Source organism: Protopterus annectens, chromosome 5.part0 (genome assembly GCF_019279795.1).
Source record: "Protopterus annectens isolate FY-2018-M chromosome 5.part0, PAN1.0, whole genome shotgun sequence".
NCBI lineage: Eukaryota > Metazoa > Chordata > Ceratodontiformes > Protopteridae > Protopterus > Protopterus annectens.
In genome coordinates this window covers 657,996,142-658,021,246 of record NC_056735.1, presented here as the reverse complement: position 1 = coordinate 658,021,246, position 25,105 = coordinate 657,996,142, and the positions used below count along the sequence as shown (strand labels likewise).

The 25,105-nt window shown below is 43.1% G+C and overlaps 1 protein-coding gene across 2 annotated transcripts in view; it reads right to left on the bottom strand.

Moving 5' to 3' along the window:
• TRAPPC10 (trafficking protein particle complex subunit 10) overlaps positions 1 to 25,105 on the bottom strand; it is a 2,525,275-nt gene that overhangs the window by 68,832 nt on the left and 2,431,338 nt on the right. For both annotated transcript variants that reach the window (XM_044072500.1, XM_044072501.1), the window contains exon 22: positions 22,773 to 22,967. In XM_044072500.1, coding sequence (XP_043928435.1) covers positions 22,773 to 22,967 — 195 coding nt within the window. The remainder of the gene's footprint in view (positions 1 to 22,772; positions 22,968 to 25,105) is intronic.

Below are 25,105 nucleotides of genomic sequence, written 5' to 3'. Positions count from 1 at the left end.
CCATAGTGATGAAACTGTTGTACTAAAATGCAAGCCAGTTAAATCACAAAAAAGAAAGCAAGAGGGCTTACTTCAGACATTATGCAGTGAATGAAGATTTACAATTTGAAGCAGACATAAAAAGGGAAGAAATCTTAAAGCACACACAGTATTGCAAATTAGGAAGAAAAACAAACATGACATATTTAAAAAAATCAAATCTGAAAAGCAGTGTTGTTCTGATTCGTAACAGAAAAAGTGCAGGTAAATCAACTCAAAAAGTCAAAACTGACATCCTAAACTGTTCCTCTTTACCATCTTTCTCTTGATGGTACTCTATGATGTATACTTTTCTCTGCTGATCACATATTTTTTTGTTCCTCTCCTTGTATGGGCATCTCCCCTTCTTTTCCTTCTCTCTGCCATGATTCCTTCTTCTTTCACTCCAAGTAGGCTTTAAACCAGCTGCTCTGAATAAATAGCATTTCGTCATAGAATGTGTGGCCTGCTGTTTTACCCTGCTATCTTTCTGAAGCTCACTGCTCCCTCATACCTAAGGGCAAGTCACTGCATTCCTGCTTTATTTTCTCTCAATTGCAAGTTGAGTGGTACTAGCGGGACTTGCTTTTTTCAGTGACTGAGTCCTCTGGATGCTGATGGAACTCTTGTGGGTCCTGTTACCTCTACTTGTACAGTTACTTCAGGTCACACAGCACACTTGACAGTAAAGCACTTTTTAAAAACATTTTTATCCCACTACTGCCTGATGACCATCAGTCCTCCACAAGTAAGTGGAAAATTCAGTCTCCATAGGGTGAAAGTAGATTGTGATCAGTAAGGTAGCCATTACAGATATCTCATGTTAGTGCCCTAACCCTGCCTTCCTGATCTGAAGGCTTGCTATGTCTTCCTCTATGGGCATGCACATTCCTGCCAATACACTCCTGAAAGCTGCCAAGCATGCCCTCACAGCCCCTAGTGTCACATGCCATGCACCTCTTTCTCCAATAGTTGTTGGCGTTTTAGTAGACCAGACTACCTTTCACTCTCCCCCCAGGATAGGTAAGCCAGCATTAGCTGCTTACTCCCACCATCCCCTGCACAGCCTCTCCTGTGCACTAGAAACTAAATTAATTTGGGCCAACTTGTCATACTTATGAGATACTTACTGTAATTGTACATGTCTGTGGAGAGTAAATAATGACATTTGAGGTTTTCCCACAATATCTGCTTTTTGGTTCATAGAGTTTTCATTATTTGTGCTTTAATCACTATGAAGACCACTGCTGGTCTTGCGCCAGTGCTCCATAAAATCTCAGTAGGTATATAAGGAGTTACTGATGAACTTGTGAGATCTGTAGTTATGAACCTCAGAACTACAGCTGTAAATTAAGAAACTACACACCAAGACTAAAGCTGCAGTTTCTCAAAGTATTAATTTCTCTCTGAGATACAGTAATATTCTAGGTAATATGTAAAAGCAGTAGGGGTGTTGGGGACACATGAATAAGCAAAGCCCTCCCTGCAAAACTGTCCAAAAAATGTTAACAGTTGGTTTTGATATTCACTGTTTTTCTGATTGAACTGCAGTTTATTTTGCACTAGAGTCTCGTATTTTTGACAGGGAGCTGTGCTCAAGGCACTGCTATATAGCACTCTTCATGTAGCCCCTTCTGGCCCACACAGGGACAGGAAACTCTAGCAAGCCACTGCTCTTATTACACAAACACTATAAGAGCAAAATGTAACCGTGGCAATGTTTAATTAACCATTCACCATAAACAATGTATATTTTTCTTAAGGGGAAGGAAAATAAGAAGTTATGTCTTACCATAACGTTCCATGTGAATTGTTCATCTCGTACGGAGTCGATCCTCGGCTCCGAGTCGGCCGCATCACCAGCTCCGCATCTTCGAGAAAGCTCAAGGCACAGTAATATCCCATGATCCTCAGGTGCTAACCCTCAGATCTAGTTTGCTATACCAGAAGAATCCCTTTTAGAACTGTGTCTAGAACACTTATAAACAGATACTACACAGTGTCTGGAACCCTACTGCCAAGTAGAGGAGAAAAGATGCCGTTACTAATGTACAATAACATGCTAACCATATCTAGAAAAGGCTGAAAAGGAATTTAGTTGAAAACCGTTCTCCCAGACCGCAGGACGGGGATGGAGGGGGGGAATGTAAGAACAAAGGCGAGATGAACAATTCACATGGAACGTTATGGTAAGACATAACTTCTTAATGTGAAATTGTTCAATCTCGCCGTTTGTTCTTACACACGGGTAGCGTCCCTAGCTCCTTTTTCCCGGGTGGCTCAAGGGAGAACATTCCTGAGTACAGTGGAACCAAACGTCGCCCTGTCCCTGGAGCTTTTGTCTAGCTTATAGTGGGCGATAAAAGTATGTGGTTTTGCCCAAGTTGCCGCTGCACAAATGGTATCTAAAGGCAAACGAGCGGTATGGGCTGAAGAGGCAGCAATCGCCCTTGTAGAATGAGCTCTGGGTTTGAAAGGGAGTTGCTGTTTCGATTCAGCATATACCAAATTTATGCAATCTGAGAGCCATTTGGATAAGGTAACCTTCGTTACTGCCTGTCCTTTTCTTTGGTCAGCATATGAGACAAATAGTTGATCTGACTTTCTGTACTCTTTTGTCCTATGTAAGTAAAATCTTAGTTGTCTGTGAACGTCCAACTTGTGCAATGTGTATTCTAGCTTATTGAAATGATTTTTAAAGAAGGTAGGTAGTTCGATAGATTGATTGATGTTCTGAATCGAACAAACCTTCAGAAGGAAGGACGGATTGGTGCGCAAGGTTACTCTATCTGGATGAAAAATCATGTACGGGGGTCGGATAGATAGAGCCTCTAGCTCTGAAACTCTCCTGGCGGAAGTGATGGCAACCAGAAAAAGTGTTTTCCACGACAGGAACTTTAACGAAGTTGTGGCTGCTGGCTCAAAAGGGGGCAACATGAGTTGTGACAGCATGAGATTAAGATTCCAAGGTGCTATTGGATTACGAAAGGGGGGACGGAGGTGAAAGGTACCTTTCATGAAGGCTTTACAAAGTCTGTGGGACATAAGAGAACCATTTTCACGACCAATATGAAAATTGGATATAGCCGCCAGTTGAGCCCTTATAGTGGATGTTGATGCTCCTTCCTGAAAAAGTGTGGTAAGAAAATCTAGTATCTTGTGTACTGGAGCCTCGAATGGATCTATACCTTGTATGGAGGCCCAGTGCGTAAAACGGTTCCATTTGCTGTTGTACAATTTCCTTGTAGATGGTTTGTGGGAAGATACAATAATTTGCTGTACTGCAGGGGATAGTAATTCCGACCTGGCTAAAATGGGAAGCGGAGCAGCCAAGCTGTCAGTTTGAGGGACTTGAGAAAGGTGTGAGGAACTCCCGACGAATGCGTCAACAGGTCTGGCTCCGGGTCCAGCATCCATGGTTCCTCCACTTGATGAGATTGAAGGAAGGGAAACCAGATTTGTCGAGGCCAGAATGGGGCTATTAGTATGATGGTCCTGTCTAGACATTTGGCTTTCTGCAAAAACCTGGGAATTAGTGGAATAGGAGGAAAGGCATACAGGAGACCCGGGGGCCCATCGTATACCACTGCGTCCCCTGGGGACACTCCCTGGAGGGGGTAACAGGGCAAAATAGCTTCTGCATTTGGCATTCAATGGGGATGCAAACAGGTCGCAGCAAGGCTGGCCCCATCTGCGGAAGATCTCTTCCGCCACTTGAGGTTTGAGGGACCACTCGTGAGGGAACAGGATGGCTCTGCTCAGCCTGTCCGCGATTATGTTGGAAGTCCCCGGGATGTGCGTTGCTATCAGAAAGCGTCCAGTGGACTTTGCCCATTGCCAAATTCTGAGGGCCTCTCTGCATAACGGGTTGTTGTCTGTCTGAACTGTCACTGTTCCCTGAGGTAAGGACTTGTGAAAGTGTTGCAACGCTAGAAACACTGCCCTCAGCTCTAGAACATTGATGTGCAGATTGTACTCCAAGTTGGACCATTGACCTTGGACTGTTTGTCCCTGAAAGAATCCCCCCCACCCTATCAGGGAAGCGTCCGTGGTTAGAGTTGCTACCGGACTGGGTAATACAAACGGTCGTCCTAGTGTTAGCTCTTGACTGTGTATCCACCACAAGAGATCCTTCTTGCAAGAATTCGTGATCAAGATTTCATGAGACAGTGAAAGTTGTAGATACGACCATTGGGCAAATAGCATCCATTGAAGAATCCTCATGTGCATCCTGCCTAAAGGAACTACAAGAAGGGAGGCTGCCATCAAGCCTAGCACTCTTAATATTTGTTGTGCAGGGACTCTCTTGTTGTGAAGGAGTGAAATTTGATGCCTGAGGTCTGATGCTCTTGGTGGGGGGAGAGTAACTTGAGCCAGGGAAGTGTCTAGCTGTGCTCCTATAAATAAGATACGCTGTGACGGCGATAAGACAGATTTTCCAAAATTCACCGTTATGCCTAGTGAAGAGCAAAGACTGATGGTGTAGTCCCTGGCTTGTAGAAGACGATACTCGGTGGTGGCGGATAGGAGCCAGTCGTCTAGATAAGGAAACACCCAGAATCCGTTTCGTCTCAAGTGAGACGCTACTACTGTCATGCATTTGGTGAACACCCTGGGGGCTGAGGTGAGACCAAAGGGCAGAGCGCGAAACTGGAAATGACTGGCTCCCAGCCGGAAGCGCAGGTGATCTCTGGACGCTCTGGCCATCTTGATATGGTAGTATGCGTCTTTGAGATCTATAGAGCACATCCAGTCGCCCTTCTGCAGAAAAGGGAGGATTGACTGAAGCGTGACCATCCGGAACTTTTCCTTTTTCACAAAGGTATTTAACTTGCTGAGGTCTAAAATTGGCCTCCAGTCCCCTGTTTTCTTTGGAACTAAAAAGAACCTTGAGTAAGTTCCGGATCCTACTTGGTCCGCTGGGACTGGTTGGATGACTCTGTTTTCGAGCAATCTTCCTATCTCTATGGTTGCTTGGTCTCGCAGACTGGGTGGAACGTCTGGGAGTTTTTTGGAGTTGGGTGGCATTTTTATGAAGGGAATGTTGTAGCCTCTGGTAACTATGCTTTTTACCCAGGAATCTGATGTAAGATTTAGCCAGGCCTCTGGGTATAAAGCCAAGTGACCCCCGACTGCCTCCAGAGTAGGACAGTCGGGCCTGCACTCAGGAGTGCTGGAAGGGCTTTCCAGAGAAGATCTCTCTGTCGCCCTGATTTTGCAGACCCCCTCTGCCGGCTGGGCGGCGTCTTCCGTTTCTTCCCCCTCCTCTGCCTCTGGAGGGGGCGTCACTTTGGGTGTGCTGAAAAGATCCCTGAGTCTTTCGGAACCACATTTTTCCTCCTCATTGCCCTTTAGGGTAGGGCCTAGATGGAACGGAAAAACGGACCCCTACGGCAGACAAGGTCTTCCCTTCTTGTTCACACCTCGTGAGAGTCCCCTTTACTTTGGGCCCAAACATGGAGGCACCATCAAAGGGGGCGTTGGCAAAGGAAGACTTAAAGGCTTCCGCAAAGGAGCATAAGCGCAACCAGGATTGTCTTCTCAGGGCGATCGCTGAAGCTGCCGCTCTACTCAACCCTTCGTTTGCGTATGAAATCAGCCTCATGGACGAGTTGACTATGGAATTTAGGGTGTTAAGTTGTGCTGTCACTTTCTCGGTGACAGCAGCATCTGTGTGTCCCTGGAGAGTATCTCCCAGTTCCTTAATGAGATCTCTCTGTAAACGCGTGAAATGCGTAAGGTAGTTGAGCGATCGGATGGAAAAAGTCGCCGAACTAAATATGCTCTTCCCATATCTGTCCATTGTCCTAGAATCCTTATTAGGAGGATGAACAGAGGAAGATGATTCAGACATCTCTTTCTTAGTGGCCGCCGCCACCACCATAGTATCTACGGGAACTCCTTTTGTAAGATAGGATTTATCTTGGGGAGCCGTCCTGTATTTGTTTGGTTTAAGAGGGACTGGTTCCACTGTATCAGGTGTTTCCCAAGCCCTCCGAGCTATTAGATCCATGAGATCGTGAAAGGGTGGAGTCACCCAGGAGGTAGAAGGTTGAGTCCCAAATGCCTTCAGTAAGACCGATTCATCCACAGAAGGGGTAAGGGTTTGCCAGTCCCCCCTTTGCTTCAGGATTTCCAAAATGTCTGCGAATGAGACATCCTCAGAGGTGGACCGTGGGGACCCTTCTGTTTCATCTAAATCGGTATCAGATGTGAGAGATTCCTGAGGGGAATCTATGTGCCTCCTCTTGCACAGTCGTTTCCTCGGAACATCCTCAGCGAGTGCTTCTGGGGATGCATCTGAGGAACCAGAGTCGCCCTGTGGGGACTTCTGAGGCATTGGGTCACGACGCTTGGTAGGCACCAAAGGCACAGAAGCAGAACGCGGACCTTTTGGGGAAGGAGATGAAGATACCGATGAAGTATGTGTCTGATCAGACAAGACCTTCCTCATGATGTCAAAGGCACCGGTGCCCCGACTCGAAGATCCGACCCGATCCGAAGAAGGAGGTCGTTTCTCCGGAATCGGAACCACGGGCTCCGACACCGAGGACGGATCCGAACTGATCTGAGCCGAGGCACCGAGGGGAAGAGTCGGAACCGATATCTTGGTTCAACTATCCCCCCCGGAACCCAGGAAAGATCTTCGGCTCCGAGACTCTCCGGCTGGTTCTGAAGGAGTCGAGGTCAATGGAGCCGATAGCACTACTGGAGGCTTCGGCACCAAGGGCTCTACAATCATCGGTTCTTCGACTCCTAACACCGATGACTCGACGGGTCTCGGAGGAGGAAGTGTTGAGGGAACTGGAATAGCTTCGAGTTTTGAAACCAGCTGGGACGAAACCTCGATTAATTTGGACAAAGCCGAGTTCTCCATAAGCTTCTGTACCACTCGGTCCACATCGGAGTCGGAAACTGGCCTCGAAGAATGGGTCGAAGGGATCGAAGCCGTCACCGAGCGAAGGATAGCAGATGGTGGTACCTCTGATACCGGCTCCAAGACCTGAGCCTCGTGCAGAGATAAAGTCTCGACACCCGGCACCGAAGTCATAGGAGCCGGTGTCTGAATCTGAAGAGAGGTGCTCGGAGCCGATGACTTGGGCTCCGACACTCTTGAAGACTTCAACCCCTTCGAAGACTTAGAAACCTGTTCAGCCTTGTCCAGGGCCTCCTGAAACTCGGGTTTAAGCAACCCTCTGTCAACCAACTTCCTGCGTCTTTCCAGCATGACCCTCCCACTAAAGGAATGACAAATGGAACAGTCTTCCTGCAAGTGGAGAGGGCCAAGACAGTAGACGCAGGATGAGTGGTTGTCAGTAATGGACATCTTCTGTCCGCACTGACACCTTTTAAAACCAGATTTGGTCTTTTCTGACATTTTTAAAAGGAAGGGAAAAATCCAAGAAAAAGCACAGCACACTTAAGAAAAAATCCCTATAATAATATTTAAATGTAATATATATATATATAAACTGTAAAACACACACATAGCACACTATGATATATATATATATATATATATATATATATATATATATATGAAAAATAGAAAAAGTTAAAGGCAAAAATTAAGTACTGTAAATTCTGACAGAAAACGGCCTAAGGCCTTTACTAAGAATTTTAAAGTAACAAACTAACTAAACTAGTCTTAAACAACAACTATATAATAAAACTTATCAAACACTATAAAGAATGAGTATAAATCTGTAAAATTAGAAGTATATAACAAGAAATATATAGAAAAATTCTACTGGCCCGAGCCTCTCGATGCGATCTGCTGCTAGCGGCAAACTAGATCTGAGGGTTAGCACCTGAAGATCATGGGATATTACTGTGCCTCGAGCTTTCTCGAAGATGCGGAGCTGGTGATGCGGCCGACTCGGAGCCGAGGATCGGCTCCGAACCCCGTGTGTAAGACCAAACGGCGAGATTGAACAATTTCACATAGATAATTTTACTATTACACTGACCTCTCCCTGAACCTATACTGTTATGGTAACTGCCTTACCCATAACTGTACCATCTTTTTCAGGGATGGTTAAATTAACAGTAAGTCAATGAGTGGGTAAGCTTCTCAACCAGTACTTGAATACTGCAGGTGGACATATATATGGCCTCCCTTAGCAAAGGTTGGGTCAGAATCTATTCTTTTCCTGCCCTGTACTTCTAACTGCATGCTTTGTGATGCAAATCACAGAAAAGCTATGCAGTAGACATGAACACTAAAATGTGGTATCAAAAACTGTACCACCTGAAACTTGGTTAAATACTTCAGAAGTGTTTTTGGCAGGGGTGGAGTTGCCTGGCTGCACCATCCATACCCTTGCTACATATGTATACTAGCTATGATATTGCTGAACTCTGGATTACGAAGAATTCATCAAGACATCTCAGTCTTGATGTCCGCATATGAATCACAGAGATCGCATTTCTGAATGTCAGTAACTAGTGCATTGCATTTCTGCCACGCATCTGTTTTCTGAAGGTGTGTACATTAGACTATATGCCAGCTTCTAAAATGTCCAGGCTGGAAATTTTTTTGAAATATGCCACAGATAGCTGTTTGCCGAGGCACAGTGTAGCCTTATTGTATTTAATATACTGTTCTCAGCAAAACACAAAACAGTGGGCTAGCTATTTAAGCAAGCAATGCTTACTGTCTGGTAGTCCTTTTCCTTTCTTGAAAGGAAACAAAACGCTGATCCTTTTTTCTGAATTCATCTGTCCTAGTATAGCAGACTGAGTTGTCTGTGTACATCCAGCATATACAAGGGATGCTGTTCTTCACTCTGTTAATATGGATGCAGGCTTGGCAGTGTACAATGTAGCGTCCCTGTCCAGAACATTTTTTGCATGAAAGATTCACTAGTCTTCAATGAATCCCTTTCACTGTGAAATATCAAGAAAATGGTTTACAAATGAGTTCCTAACACCGAAATTCTTCTGTCAGAAGTAACAGCAACAGAAAAGAGTGGTTTCCTTGACAGATACTTCAGCTTCATTGTATTTGTTCACAAAAAGGGGATGTTTGGTTGGCTTTTCCAAAATATTTTAAGTTCAAATCTCAAAATGAAGCAATATGTTTTCCTGAAGGCCTTAAGTGAAGCACACCCATAAAGAAGTTTTTAACAAAAGATTTTGCTGTTATCTGTGTGATGGATGGCACCTATGCAGAGACTATACAGTCGTGAACTTCAGTTAATGAATAAGCCAAATATGAGCAAAATAAATAGTGAAAACATTGAAATAATCTTGGACCGAGCTACGTAAAGGATCCAAACTTTGTGACATAATTAAAGAAACAAATATCTTCCAATTTTGAATGTACAGTTTCCATGCATCAGGTCTTTCAGCTTCAGTTAAGATCTTTGCTACCAGAGTAGAAAATAAAGTTGCTATATGGATTCAAAATTCTATTCTCCAAGCTGACAAGTTTATAGAGTTTTGAAACTGGGAAGCAATATCTTTATTTATTTAATGTGTTTATTTAACAGTGGTGCATAGGTTAATGTTGCAGCCTCACAGCAAGCTGTCTACAGTTCAATTGTCAGCTGGACTGTCTTCTGCGTGGAGTCTGCAAGTCCTCCCTGCATTCATGTGGTTTTCCTCCGGGTGCTCTGGTTTCCTCCCACATTACAAAGACATGCATCTAGAGCATTTCTCCCTGGACCGCTGCTGAAAACTGGCTCGTTCCAAGTTGGACTTTCCCGGTAAACAAATGTTAAACAAATAAACACACATTTAGTTTCATGCTAAAAGCATAGAGAAGGCACAGCAGCTTTTGCTATTTCTGAATGTATATACAAGCAGTGAAATCAAGCAACAATAATTGCAGCTACGTTCTTGGAAGGGCTTTTGACCCTGTTGCCTACCCTTACCTGATGACCAGACAAAAAGAAAACTGGAAGTTACTGGATCAGACTTAATTGAGTTTTCCAGCTATAAGGCAGAAAACTATTCTTGAAACTAAAACATTTTGGACCTCACAAACTATCTAAATAAGGGTACCAGGGAATTGATGCTAAGTTTGCTATTAGTTGCAATATATATCAACATATGGGAACGATGAGGAATCTAATCCAGTTTGTATGCAATGCAAACCTTATATGCTCATAAATCACCATTTTTAGGGACACAAGCATACAAAACACATTTAATAAACTGCAGTACTTGTTTATGTTTTTTAGTTTGGCATTAAACTCTAAAATAAAAATGAGCTGCTCACCACAAAGTCTGCTACCTTATTAATCAATATCATCACATCTGATGTAAGGGGTACTCTCTATGTGGACAATCTGACCATCTGAGAGGGTACCAGTGATAGCAGAGTATATATATTGTTTCTCCAAAAATTACTGCCCTAGGGTATGGTACAAGTTTAATATCAGAAAGCTATCAATACTGCAAGAACTCTGGTCATGTTTTTGGAAGTTCAAAAAGCCTGGCCAATGATCATGGGAAATTTCTGCTTTAACTTCCTGGCTACCAAGTGGAATATGCTTCTAAGGTATGTCAAGATTGTGGTTAGAGCTCTCACATTCAATCACTTCACAGAAACCACTACTCTAAAGTGAAGGACAGCTGAAAGACAACCAAACAGCTTTGTCCAATTTGATCCTTATATCACCATCATGATTTGCAAGACAGCTACATTGGCTATTAGCACAGAGGATTAAGACTACAAGTTGTTTCCTTTAGTCCATGGTTTGAATCCCTCAACCTCAACTTACCTATTACATGTCACTGAGAAAGTCACTTAACCAAACAATGCTCCTGGATCACTTCTGAAAAGGGAGTACAGTGGATTTACCCATTATATAAGCTATCCAAGTTGCTCATGCCAGTAGCCAGGAACTCCAAGGAGAACAGCTTTCCATCTGGGAAGTTGGAATATTCCTCCCTTTAGTAGTCATGTGCTCTATATACAACATACTAGGTGACTGCAAACTACTTTTATGAGCTGTGTCAAATCATTTTGATTTCCATTTCCACACAGAATCATTGTTTCTCCTTTCAGAAGGCACATTTACTATCACAGATAAAACCAATTCATTCCCAGCCCTTTCTGTTTCAAGCCCCTAGTTGTTCCTGCTGCCATCCTCTTGTTAAGACAAAATTTTGCACGCAACATCCCTCACATTGGAAAATCAACTGGCTACTAACCTCTGTTGGAGAGATTACCACGGAAAGGGCCTTTTCTAAAGCTGCTTCTGTTGTGCAGAACTGGCTTTCATGAAGCTTGAGGAGCTCTCCCAAACTATCCTACTTCAAAGAAAGTATACTATGCTAAACTATTCTTGCTTTACTTTTCTTTCTCAGAATATCTGAATATTTCCAGGAAGAAAAAAGGATTTCCCAACAAAGTGTATACATGTCATGTTTATGAGGTCCACCTACAAAACCACAGAATGAGGCATTCTACGCTCTCTCTCTTAAAGAAACTTATTCTGGAATTACCATTGATTTGAAGGAGTCTGCAGCTGTTAAAAAAAAAACAATTTAGCAGATGAAAGTGCTTATCTTTCACTTTAGTAGCTCAATGCAGTTTTCTTTTAGTTCATGGGAACTGTGTTTTTATTTTTATTCATTCAGTGATATAGCCACCTGAGGCTTACTGCATTGAGCTAGGAGCTACTGGCAGGTTTGCAATTGTTTTTCTGTTAACATCCTAAAAGTGTGTTGGTTACCCCTCCCATCAATGGCAAATCAACAAAATTTCAAGCACATTAAAGCTACAAAATTGTAAGGTATCCAAGTTATAGTACTGGGTATCAATGTGTTTTAATAACTAATGTTGTTATTAGTTATGATTTATTATTAATATGACATAACCTTGTTAGTTTTGAACTGTTGTTTCAATCGTTATCAATAAAGAGTTGAAATTAAACAAAATAACCACTTTAAGTAAATTCCCATGGTCCAAGAAGGCAGTCTGAACCAGATAAAAGAACAAATAAGTTACGTACTTATAATAGTGGAACCATTCCATCTAATTCAACTGATGGGATACTGCTCCCATGCAGATCCAGTATAGCAGCTCTAGTTAGTCCTCAATCTTCAGACTTCCTTAAACGCCTATAACATATTTGCCTATAACCCCACTTCATATAGACTTTGCTGCATGCTTGGAAGGGACCATAGACACAGCGTTTGAAAAATATAGAAGGAAGGACAAACTTCAGATAGGACTTTTAGGTTCAACTGGATTAACTTTGACAATTTGGTGGAGGAAGGGTGAGTGGGCTGTCAGACTGGGTGGACAAGGGATGAAAACACTTTGGCGTTAAAGCAAGTACATAACTTCTGTATCCTATTTCATCTTGTCCAATGAATGTAATCCCAAACTGCCTCCAGTTTCCTCAGTGAAATCAACACAGGATGCCCTTTAGGATGGTAGCTCCAAAACAGGATCTAGATCTGGATGTGATATACGATTTGTTTAGAAAAAGAATGCAACACAGACCGAGTTACTGCTGCAAGTCTGATGCAGTGAGGATCACAGTAGCGTTGCATACAGAGGGTTTATGTCTGGATTTGGTGATTAGGGGAAAGGAAGGGAAGGCACAAAGAAGACCAAGATGCCAGTGACAGACCACAGCATCCATTGGTGGTCCCTGTAAAGATATCAGATCAAAGTAACTGTTACATTTGGCACTGGATGGGAAGCAAATAATTTTCAGCTGCTGTGTCCAACCTTGCTGAGATCTATTTGTGCTACTGTGGGATTCAGGGACCAATTGTGAGGCATTACAATGGATCTGTTGAGCCTGTTCTCTAAGCATTTGGCTTTTCCCAGAGTTTACTTTGACATCAGAAAGCAGTGCAAAGCTATCCCCCACTGACACACTTTCACAGCCTTTTTGTAAAGGGATACAAAACTTGGTTTCTTATTACTACTTGATGCGCCATATTACTGACACACTGTCTGAGAGAATGACCACCACCACAGGAAGGAGGTAATTATAAAGGGTACGCACAATGCTAGGAAGACTGTTTCTCATCTCCACAATGTTGATGTGAAGACTGACCTCTAAATCTATCCAACTTTCTTGCACCATTTGCCCCTTGTAATTCCCCCCTACACCCCAGGCAGAAGAAGAGGTGTCTGTGGTGACTAGTGCTGTTGATGTAGGGAGGACAAAAGGTCATTCCAAGAAGACTGTAGGAGATTCTTGCCAGCAGATCAGGTGCTGCATGCAGACTGCAGTCATGCAAATGGAAGGACTCAGTGCACTAGATAAGAGAGACACTGTATGTTTACATTCCACTGTAGAACTTGCATGCAAAGTTAAACACATGGCACTAGAAGTATGGATGAAACCAACAATCCTAGAACTTTCGGGACTGGAGCAGCTGGGGGAGGGAGGAGTGGTGAGCTAGTGGAGTGGAAATGGCATTTCTTAGTGATTGTACCCTGTTTTTTAGTACTTTCAGAATGTTAGATGATGTGTCCAGATGGCAGCCTATAAAAAACAATGTCTGTTAAGGCTGAAGCTGGGACTTTTCTAAGTTTACAGAGCTATCTATAGGAAAGACAAAGCAAAAGCACGTAATCTCTGGTAGTGATTAGTGATTCTACTGATGTAGCTGTTAGGAGCCAATTCTTTAGAAAGGGAAATAAGCTGATCCCTTTGAGTTGCACACTTTCTGTGACTACAGCCATGCACCTGGCAAACATTCAGTGGGGGTGTTGTGAGACTAAAGGACAGAACTCAAAAATGATAGTGATTAGCTCCCTAATGGAAGCACAGGAACCTCCTACCCTCCTCAACAGGTCTGATGTGGAGATAGGTATCTATGAGGTCTGTGATTAGCATCCAGTTGTTTCCTGTAGGCAAGGCAAAATCATTTGCAGTATGACAATTATGAGTTGATCTGCTGATATCTACATTTGGTCTGAGGTCCTTGTTTTTGTTTGGTACTAAAAAGAATATGGAACAGACAATGGACTCATTCTGGTATGATGGGGCCTCTTGGATGTTTGTTTTTTTTTTTAAATGAAACAGTGACAACCTTTCTTCTTGCTGCTCTTTGTTGGTAGGCAGAATAAAGGAAGAATGCATCATGTAGCCTTTGGCTATTATTCTCCTCATCCATTTCTCTTGTGTGATGGCCCATCCATCCATCCGAGTAAAGTTTCCACCAAAGTGGACATCAACTATACTGACGATGGTGTAATCAATGCCGAAGAGCCAGATGACTGATATCAAGATAACAGCCAACACCTCAAACAAACACTCTGACAACAAAAATGGCACTGAATGGATCAAAGCTGAGGATGGTGCTGAAGACTCTATCAAAACCAAGGGTCTTGGTGTCTAGTGAATTGGATCCAAGGAAGATGGAACACAGGCATCTAAGCCAGTTGATGCAGACCTTACAGGCTTTGGGCAAGACAGTGACTCCAAAATTACCAGTCCCAAAAATGGGACAGGAGAAGGAACTTGTAGAGGCCAATCCAATCTGCCTCAAAGACAAAGGGAGATGACATGACACCCATTTCAATCAAAGCCTTCATCATCCTGTCCTAGTCAGTTTCACTAGCACCTCAGAAATTCTAGTAGACCTAAGGGAAGATGCTGAAGGAGGGTGGAAAGAGAGAAGTCTTGACAGTTCTCACAAAAGTAAATGCTTAATGTCTTTGTAGATTTGCCTAAAATAATAATCAGCTTCATGTGGGAGGGGTCTGGCACAAGTGAGACAGAACATACCAAAGTAAGTGCTAAGGGCAGATGCCACAGTTCAGTGAAAGAGACTTTCAGTGCTGTAGAGATGCGCTTAGGTTCTTTGGCCTTTCTTTTTTTACCTCCTCTCCAATTTTTCTTTAACACTATTCTTTTCCTCTTCTTTACTTTTCTCATATTTTGAAAGGAGAATACACTTGAGGATCAATTTATTATTTTTTCCAATAATAAGCAAAGGTCAAAGCCCTTGCAAAAGGCCCCAGGCACACCATGCAGAGATTGTGGATGTCCTTCGTGGTTCACTGTTGCAGTCATCACTGTTGGGTTCTTCCTGCCAGCAGCAGCCCTCGATCGGCCAGAATCCCAAAGTCTGGATCGGGCGCCAGCTAAGGTCGCATTTAACCTGACGTCAATGCACCGGAAGGTATAAGGACCTCAGCTGACGCCATTTCCCCAGTCTTTCTTGCCGCGCGGTGCCCTCTGCAGTTCACTGATGCCAGTCGGCCTGTTCCTGTTTGTTTTTGGATCTAATCCCAGGATTTTCTTTTTTTTTTTTCAGATAAGTACCCCGTTGGGGAAGTCTTTTTCTTGCTCCAGTCAGATGTCAGAAAAAGTTAATAATTGTATTTCTTGTGGGAAACAGATACCTCATAGGGATTTTCACTCTTACTGTATTCCCTGTCTGGGTCCTGACCACGACGTTGCTAATTGTGTGTTTTGTGCTAGGTTCAATCAGCGTACTATTAGGCGTAGATATAACTTTGCCTTTTACTATTTTGGAAAAAGGTTTAATTATAACATGTCTTCGGATTCTTTTCCGGCTTCTGGGGTGTGTAAGAGGTGCAGAGATTCAGACAGGCCTCCGAGGTCCACAGCAAAGGATGTTACTCAGTTATTGTCAGCTGCTGGTTCATCGGTTGTCAGAGAGGCGCCTTTGCAGCCCCTGTCGTTCGCCTCTTTTGAACCAATTGCCTGTACCAACTCCAGTGTGGAGCTGATGGGGTCTTCAGCACTGTCAGGGACTGGACCTTCGGATGCTGCTCCCTCAGTTGGGTCCGGAGCCGGTAGGCAGGTACCGGCTTCTGAGGGAGTTCTCAGGCCTTCTCCACCTCCCGTAAATGGGGATTCCAGTTTACATGCTAAATCTAAGTCTAAAGCTAAAGTGAAGTGGCTAGCACAGGCTCCTTTTGCTCAGGGTCCTCGGCCTCAGAAGCAGATGCTTCGGATGGCTGAAGATCTCTTAACTATGATCAGGGGTTCTCATCCCCCTCCTGACAAAAAGCCTAGATTACAGTCCGATTATGATTCTTCAGACCAAATTTCTGTTTCTTCTGCTTCCTCCCTTGAGCAGGATTATTCTTTTCCTCTTTACGAGGATTCTGATGCTGAGGATTCCTTTCCTTCCGCCTCTCCCCCTGAGGATTATTCTTTTAGTGAAACTTTGCATGATATGAGGGTGCATTTTCACTGGGAAGGGCAGGAATTTTCTGAATCCAAGAAAAGGCTTAGGGATTTTCTTCTTCTCCCACAGCATAAGCCTCTGGCTATTCCCCCTGTTCCCCCTGTCTTGGACATTGTTGATGATGTTTTTTCGGAAGCTTCTCTCTCCTGATTCTTTTCCCCCTACTCCGGCCAAACCAGATAGGTGTTATAGGGTTCCAGATTCTCATAAATTTTTTTTTAAAAATCTTTCACCTGATCCAGAAACTATTTCTCAGGGTCCTAAGGGTGTTAAAGCGGCCTCTGCTAAAAATCCTATTCCCTGTGATCGAGAGTCCAGGGCTTTGGAGAGATGGGGTAAAAAGGTTTATACTTCTGCTACATTGTCTATTAGGGCTTTGAACTGTCAATTTCATATGCTGAAGTATCAGCAATACCTTTTGTCTGTGCTTCAACAAAATATGTCAGCTGTGTCTATTGGTGCTGATAGTCAGGAGTTACAGGATTTATTGCATGCTATTGAACAAGTGGGTAAACATACCTTGCATTGTGGTTTTGATTCTTTGGAAGCTTCTTGTAGAGCTGCAACAACTGGCGTTGTTATTAGAAGACATGCTTGGTTAAGGGATCAAAGCTTGCCGGATCAGATTAAAGCCAAACTTCTGGATGCCCCTTTGCAGCACGATGTTCTGTTTGGGTCCAAAGCTGAAGAGGTATTGAAGAAAATGGAAGACAAAGTCAAATCTATGCAGACGGTTAAGGATTTTCTACAGGTACAACCTCCTAGGTTTAGCAGACACTGGCCAACTAAACCTTGGTCCTTTCCAGGCTCCGACATGTCCCAGAGAGGCGGATTCAGGCATTTCAGAGGTACAGGTCAGTCACAATCCCGTTTTAGGAATAGGCAGTGGAGTGCCCCCTCTCCCCAGGTTGGTGCAGATAAATCTCAACCCTACCGAAAGCAGTCTTTATGACTCTCCCTTTCTGGTTCCAGGGGCTCCTCTCCTGGAAGCTCCTTTGGAGGGGAAGGATTTCTTTTTTTTATCAAAATTGGAGCCACATCACCCAGGACAGATGGGTTCTGGACATAGTCTCAAGAGGTTACAGATTTCATTTCCACACTATGCCAACACCAAACGGTTGGCCGGACCTGCCAAAACATCAGTGGGCAGAGGCACAACGACAGGTTCAGCCCCTCCTGGCCATGAGGACCATAGAATTGGTGCCAACTTTGGACACAGGGCAAGGTTTTTATTCCAGGCTTTTCCTGGTTCCCAGGAAGGAAAATTCATGGAGACCAATCCTGGACCTCTCTGTACTGAACACCTTCCTATATATACCAAAATTCAAAATGCTCACTCTGCAGCAGTTCCTGCCTATGTTGGGCAAGAATGCTTGGATGGTGACTTTGGACTTAAAAGAGGCTTACCTGCATATTACTATAAGGCAAGAGTGCAGACAGTATCTGCGTTTCAAAGCAGGCTCAACATGTTACCAGTTCTCTGTGCAGCCCTTTGGCTTATCTACTGCACCCAGGATTTTTACGAAGTGCCTGGCACCAGTGATGGCGTTTTGCAGACAGAAGGGGATTCAAATTTACCCTTATCTGGACGACTGTCGTCTTCAAGTGGACAAAGACACTCTGCTTCGGCATCTGACTTTTGTGCAGCGTCTTCTTCAATGTCTCGGTTTCACAGTGAATCTAAAGAAATCAAACCTGGTACCCACACAACAGATTATTTTCCTGGGTGCTCTTCTGAGTACTTCAACCCAGATGGCTTACTTGACACCAGACAAAAAAGTGCAACTGGCTTCTTTTTTCCGACACCTGGCTTCAGTGAAACAGCTGACTGCAAGAAAAATTCTGCACGCTTTGGGCTACATGGCCTCCTGCATTCTGCTACTACCGTATGCAAGGCTGCATATGAGGAAACTGCAGTGGTACCTCAAAAATGTCTGGTCTCAGCATTGCCACAGTTTGGAGACACTGGTCACGCTTTTGCCTGGTCTCCAGCGAGAGTTTCTTTGGTGGGCCGAAGCCTGTCTACAGAACAAGGGGAAGCCTTTTTGTCCTCTGCCGGCCAACCAAGTTCTGACAATGGATGCTTCGGATTATGCCTGGGGGGCCCACATGCACGGGAGATGTCTTCAGGGTGTTTGGACGGAGGAGCAATCACACCTACACATAAATTTGAAGGAGATGCTAGCTGTACAGAATGCCCTGATGGCCTTCAGGGACCTTCTTCTACCAGGGCAACTGTTGATTTGGACGGACAACACTGCTGTGATGTGGTACATCAACAAGCAGGGGGGCTCTCACTCTTACCCCCTGTGCAGATTAGCCATGAATCTCTGGTACACTGCTCTAACCTGCAGTATCGACTTACAGGCGCAATTCCTGCCAGGGAAAGACAACACTCTGGCAGGCGCATTTCGGATCCACACGAATGGATGTTGGATGTTCGGATATTCAGGATGATTGTAAAGGCTTGGGGATGTCTGGACATAGATCTCTTTGCATCCCCTCAGAATCATCAACTTCCAACATTCTGCACAAGGACCTACCACAAACTAGCATGGAAAGTGGATGCCCTCTCATTCAGTTGGGAACACCTCTCAGTATATGCCTTTCCTCCCTTTCCTCTTCTTCCTCGGGTGCTTCTTAAGATAAAACAGGACAGACCGCACATGATTCTTCTGGCTCCCAATTGGCCTCGGCAATTCTGGTATTCCACTCTGATGAACTTGGTTCAGGAGCCTCCCTGGATTCTGCCTCAAATCCCTCATCTATTGTCTCAACGGGACGGCCAGATTCTGCACAGTCATGTCCAGACTCTGCATCTGGCTGCCTGGCGGATCCAGGGTCTGTAAACACCTCTGCCCTTTCCAAACAGGTATTGGATGTAATCCTTGAAGCTAGACGGCCCAGCACTAGAAAATCTTATGCGGGGAAATGGAAAAGATTTTGTTCCTGGAGTCAAGTCCAGGGTGGTGATTCTTCTATCCCGAACATTCCTTTGATTTTACAGTATCTGACAGAGTTATTACATATGGGCCTATCTTTTTCGTCTGTTAAGCTTCATGCTTCTGCTATTTCTGCACATTACGATACGGATCCTCCGATTTTTTCTCATCCATTACTTAAACAATTTCTTAGAGGTGCTAAGAATATTCGGCCCCCTATTAGGGATCCTGTTCCCACTTGGGATCTTAACTATGTTTTGGAGAAATTAACTCTATCTCCTTTTGAGCCTGCTGCTTTCCACGGATTTAAAATTTTTGTCTTGGAAAACTGCTTTTCTTTTAGCTATTACCCCTGCTAGAAGAATTTCGGAATTGCAGGCAACCATGGCTGTAGAACCCTTCCTTATTTTTCATCAGGATAGGGTATCTCTACGGACTAATCCCACATTTATGCCCAAGGTAGTTTCGGCTGTGGCCTTGAATCAGTCTATTCATTTGCTTACTTTTTGTCCTAATCCTCAAAGTGAGGAGGAAAGTCTTTTGCACTCTTTAGACGTGCACAGACATCTTCGTATTTACCTGGACAGGACCAAGATATTCCGGAAATCTGATCAGTTGTTTGTCGCTTATGCTCCTACTGTTCAAGGGAAAGCGATCACTAAGCAAACTAATTCCAAGTGGATTGCCCATTGTATCAAGTTCTGTTACTCTTATCATGGCAATCCGGTTCCTGTTAATGTTAGGACTCATTCTACCCGGGCTACTGCTACTTCAGCAGCGTTTCTTTGTGGGGATCCTACCAAGGATATTTTGGAAGCTGCTACTTGGAGTTCTGTACATACTTTCTCTAAGCATTACAACCTCCCTCTCTATTCTAAATCCAGGGCAGGTTTTGCTTCTGCGGTTTTGCAAGGTTTTGTGGCCGCTCCCTCTGTTTCTCCTCCAGCCTCCCTTTCTTAGCTTTGGGATTCAACCCTACAGTGATGACTGCAACAGTGAACCACGAAGGACATAGTACAGTTGTGTACTCTTTACCATAAATGTAGATGTTCGAGTGTGTTCACTGTTGCAGTCAGGGTTACCCTCCCTCCTATCCCCCCTTTTGTTTTTTTTTCCCTTGAATATTGTCTGTTATGAGGTATTTTGGCTGCTGAGGTTTTTGGGCTTGGTTTCTTTTTTAGCCTTTTCTTTCTGGGCACCTGACATCTGGGGCAAGAAAAACTGGGGAAATGGCGTCAGCTGAGGTCCTTATACCTTCCGGTGCATTGACGTCAGGTTAAATGCGACCTCAGCTGGCGCCCGATCCAGACTTTGGGATTCTGGCCGATCGAGGGCTGCTGCTGGCAGGAAGAACCCAAGAGTGATGACTGCAACAGTGAACACACTCGAACATCTACATTTATGGTAAGAGTACACAACTGTACTGTGTCCAGGGATGGAATCTTCTGGCCACATTTGTCACACTTTTAGAAGCTCCTGTCAATGTTAATGACAAGAACACTGTCCAGTGTATACCACAGTCAAATCAGAAGCAGTTAAAATGGTAGCACATTATTCAAATATTTAAATTAACACCATCAAGTTAAACCACCAGCAAAATATTAGTGGTAAAAATTTTTAACAACAGATATGGATTAACTAAGATAACCAAGAATAAATAAATCTTTCTTTTCTTTTTTTTTTAACTACAGTTAGGGTACAACAAGGGATAAGATTAAAAGATTTCAAAATTAAAAAAAAAAAACTGTAAAATATACTTTGAAATAGAGCACTTAGCTGAGCATCCTAGATCACATCTGATATGCTAGAGTTGCTGCACTGGAGCTTCTTGGCCACAGTAACCCATCAGTCAAATTGGACAGACAAGACAAAATAGGGAGAGTAGGTTACCTTCTTCTGTAGGCTCAAGGTAGTGCAGCAACATACAGTTTAGCCAAAAATAAGTGCACATGAACTGCAACTTTGTATTACTTGAGTTAATTACTCAAGTTCTGGTTGTATTTTGTTTTACAGGAGACAACATGTCACGTATAATCCAGAAAGGTATTATTACACTGTGATTGGTTCTAATGAACATAACTGTTACTTTAACTGATTTTTGAATGTCTCTACTGAGTTGGGTGGCTCTTGGTATTGTACTGCCTATCAAATGCAAAATTATTCGGACAATCTTTTTGTGCGTGTGTGTGCGCGCGTGCGCTTTTTTGTTTGTTTGTTTTTGGCTTAGAAACAGTCTAATTTCCCATTGTCAAGAAAACTCAAAACACCATGCATGTGTAGTTGTGTGAAGTCAAATTTTGTTAAAAAGTCAGCTCAGCAAGCTGGGATGATTAAACTACCTAGTCTTTTCAATTATTGCCTAATCCAGTATGTTATACGACCTGATTTCTCATGTTTTGTACCCATTCATTAACTTCTTGTAGCTCCTCCTTTGCAGTCACCAGCTGCCACTATTACTGAATATAATACATTAACTTCACATGATGTACTACTAGTCTGTTGACAATATTTTGAGCCACAGTGTGCATCTGTTATCAATTAGCTCAATAAGCAGTTCAGTGTGGTGTTCCTGTAGCCTCTGGCCCAAGTCATGACTGGAAAGGTTCCTCTCTTCATTACATCTGCAATATTAACTATTATACAATGACCCTCCATTAATATTCCAAAACGTGCATGTTGATTGGCCAGCGTGCCCATTGTAAATCCCACAATATACCAACAGAAAAAAGGTCCTGTCACCTGGTCTTTTTTCTGTTGGTATAAAGTGCTCAAAACATTTTTTTTAAACAAATAAAAAAAAAAAAAAACGGAGCAAGATATACTTTCTTTTCTCCACTGCTTCCGTTTCAAAGCATTGATGTACTAGCTATGCGTAGGACGCAAGTCCCATACGCATGCTCAGTACATCAAAACAAGGAAACAGTGTACCACAACCAGCAGAAGAACTGTAATGCGCCATTATACAAAGACATTATTTAAGAAAAGTAAGTATTTTTTTCTTAAATAATGTCATTGTATAATAGCAGTAACCGACTCCGTGGTTGTGGTATACTGAAATGTACCCACGGAGGGCTTTGCCCTCATGATTAAACCACACCAACCATGGGTAAATCTTCAATATATCACACCACACATTGTCGGTTATTGCTTTATTACATGACTAACAACAAAACAACAAATGTCATCAATGTCACAAACACGACTGCAGCATGGCAACAAGCTTTATCCGGATGTCATGCCAAATTACTTCCTATTAGCTGCCATTTTATACTGCAGACAATAGTACAGTAAGAAAGGACAATAGACAAGCTGCCCTTGTTGATGTACAATGGCTGACTTAAATTTGTGCAGTATCTCTCCGTTACTCCCTAACTTTAGTTTTACCTGGAATATCATAGCCTTTTCTCTCTATAAATAATGCCACTAATCACACGGTACAGTATTTCTCTTCTTCAAGAATAATATTAAAAAACACATTTGCATTGCTATACTGCTGTTTTAAAAGTAGATACAACATGTTGAACTTTACCACACTTTTGTAATTGGTGCATGAATCAGTGCATTTAGCTTTTAAGATAATGGCATCTGAGCATAGGTTCTTTGAGGGACATGGTTCACATTCTGTCATATTTTCACATGTGCAACTAATAAGACCAAAATTCTTACCAGCATCAAGCTGCATGGACTGAGATGAATGGTGTGGGAGGTATTTCAAAAGTCGGACATCTGGAAAAGGGAGACACCCAGCAAACAGTGGCATGACCTCCATGTGGACTTTGTGTGTTGCTCGAGCAGCTACAGGCATGGAGATTACCCCTGAGCTCTTTCCACAGACTGCCCAGTTACTACTGTTGTCAACAACTAGAAAAAAAGATGCATATTAAAAATGGTATTTGTTTCTACAAAACTCACTGTATATGCAGCAAAAGCTACTAAATATCTCAGACTAAACGTCCTTATTTGAAACTTAAAAAAAACAAGGCTGCCAGCTTTCTCTTTCAACCAGACATCAGTGGCAAACTACACCTTGAATCAAAGTGACAATGACAAGTTCCATTCATACACTGTAAAGACAGTGCATGAACTACTTTACTGGGCAACTGTACCACATAGAAGGTACTTTTTGAACCAAGAATCACAGTCTTCTTGGTCTGCTGCTTTACAGTATCTCTTTTCTCAAACATTACTGATAATAAAGAAGTTATATGTACTTACCATAATGTTCCATGTGTGTTTTCCATCTTGACCTTTATTCTTACTGACGGGTTGAATCTGATGCGTTGGGAGATGTCTCTGCATTTACAAAAGCTGGAGGACTTCAGCAAAGCTCATAGGCCTCCTTCCCTACCCATAATGCAGTTCCCTGACTTCCTCAGACCTTGTTTGTCCAACTAGAAATCATAAGAAGAGCAGCAACTGTCTAATATAAGAAAAAGGTATACATTAGTAATGCTCATTAATGGTCAGTTAGCATTTTTGAGGCCATGTAGATCCAAAAAAAAACTATTGTCCACAAGGTCTCCCAGAAAATCTGGAGGGGGTTTGGAGGGTGGGTTGTGAGGATAAAGGTCGAGATGGACAACACACTTGTAATGTTATGGTAAGTACATAACTTCTTTATGTGATGTTGTCCATCTCGCCTTTATTCTCACTGATGGGACCGTGTCCCAAGTAATCTAAGTCTTGGGTTGCTCATGGGAGAATATTCCTCAGAACCATAGAACTAAATGAAGCTCTACTCCTGGAGGCCAAATCTACTTTGTAATGAGTAATAACAGTATGCGTTTTGCCCATGTGACTGCACTGCCAATATCATCCCAGGGTAATCTTCCTTGATAGGCTACAGATGTAGCTACCGATCTGGTAGAGTGTGGTTTAACAGAGTAGGGAAGAACTTTATTTTCAGAAGAGTAAATTTAGGATATACAAAGGGTGAGCCATCTAGATAAGGCAATCTTTGAGACTGGCTGACCTTTTTTGTCTTGGGATAGGACACAAAAAGTTGGTCTGATTTCCTAAATTCTGAAGTTCTGTGTAAGTAGAAACATAATTGTCTATGTATGTCTAGAAGTGCGTCTGCATACTCGCCTTTGTTCTGGTAATTTGGAAAGAACACTGCCAGCTCAATGGATTGATTCAGATTAGATTCTGACACAACCTTTGGAAGAAACGAGGGGTTAGAGCATACAGAGACACTGACCTTATGGAAAAGTAGGTAAGGGGGCTTTGAGGACAAGGCTTGCAGCTCAGAGACTCTTCTGGCTGAGGTAATAGCAACTAAAAAGTGCGTCTTCCAAGACAAAAACTTTATATCACATGTGGATGAAGACTCAAAGGGGGAAAAAGTAATGTTTGTTAGAATGCAATTTAGGTCCCATGGAGGAGTTGGGTTCTTATATGGAGGCATAACAATCATTGTTCCTTTCAAAAAAGCTTTACAGAGTCTGTGTGACATGATAGCAGAGACATTTTCTCCCACATGATAATTTGTAGACTGCTGCTAGTTGGACTCTAATAGTAAAAGCAGCTGCACTCTCGTGAAAGAGTTTCACCGGAAATTCATGGGAGCAAAAAGGGGGTTTATTTGGTTCTATTTGCCCACATAACGACCTTGTTCCATTTGCTCTTGGCTAATCTTCTTGTGGAGGTCTTATGGGAGGACAAGATATGTTTCATTGCGGAGGAAAGAAGAGGAAACCTGGCAATCAAGGGAAATGGAGCAGCCAAGCCGTCATCTTGAGGTTTTGAAGATTGGGATGATCCAATCCAGATGGATGTGTCAGTAGATCTGGAGCCGGGTCCAGAATCCATGGGTCATTTAGAAGATGAGGCTGTAGGAAGGGAAACCAGATCTGAGTAGAATGGATGCTGCCAATAGGGAACAATCAGGATTATTGTGGCCTCCAACAGACTGGCTTTGTGCAATTACTTAGGAATCTGTGGGAAAGCATATAGGAGTCCCGGAGGCCAAATGTGAACAATGCATCCCTTGGTGACTT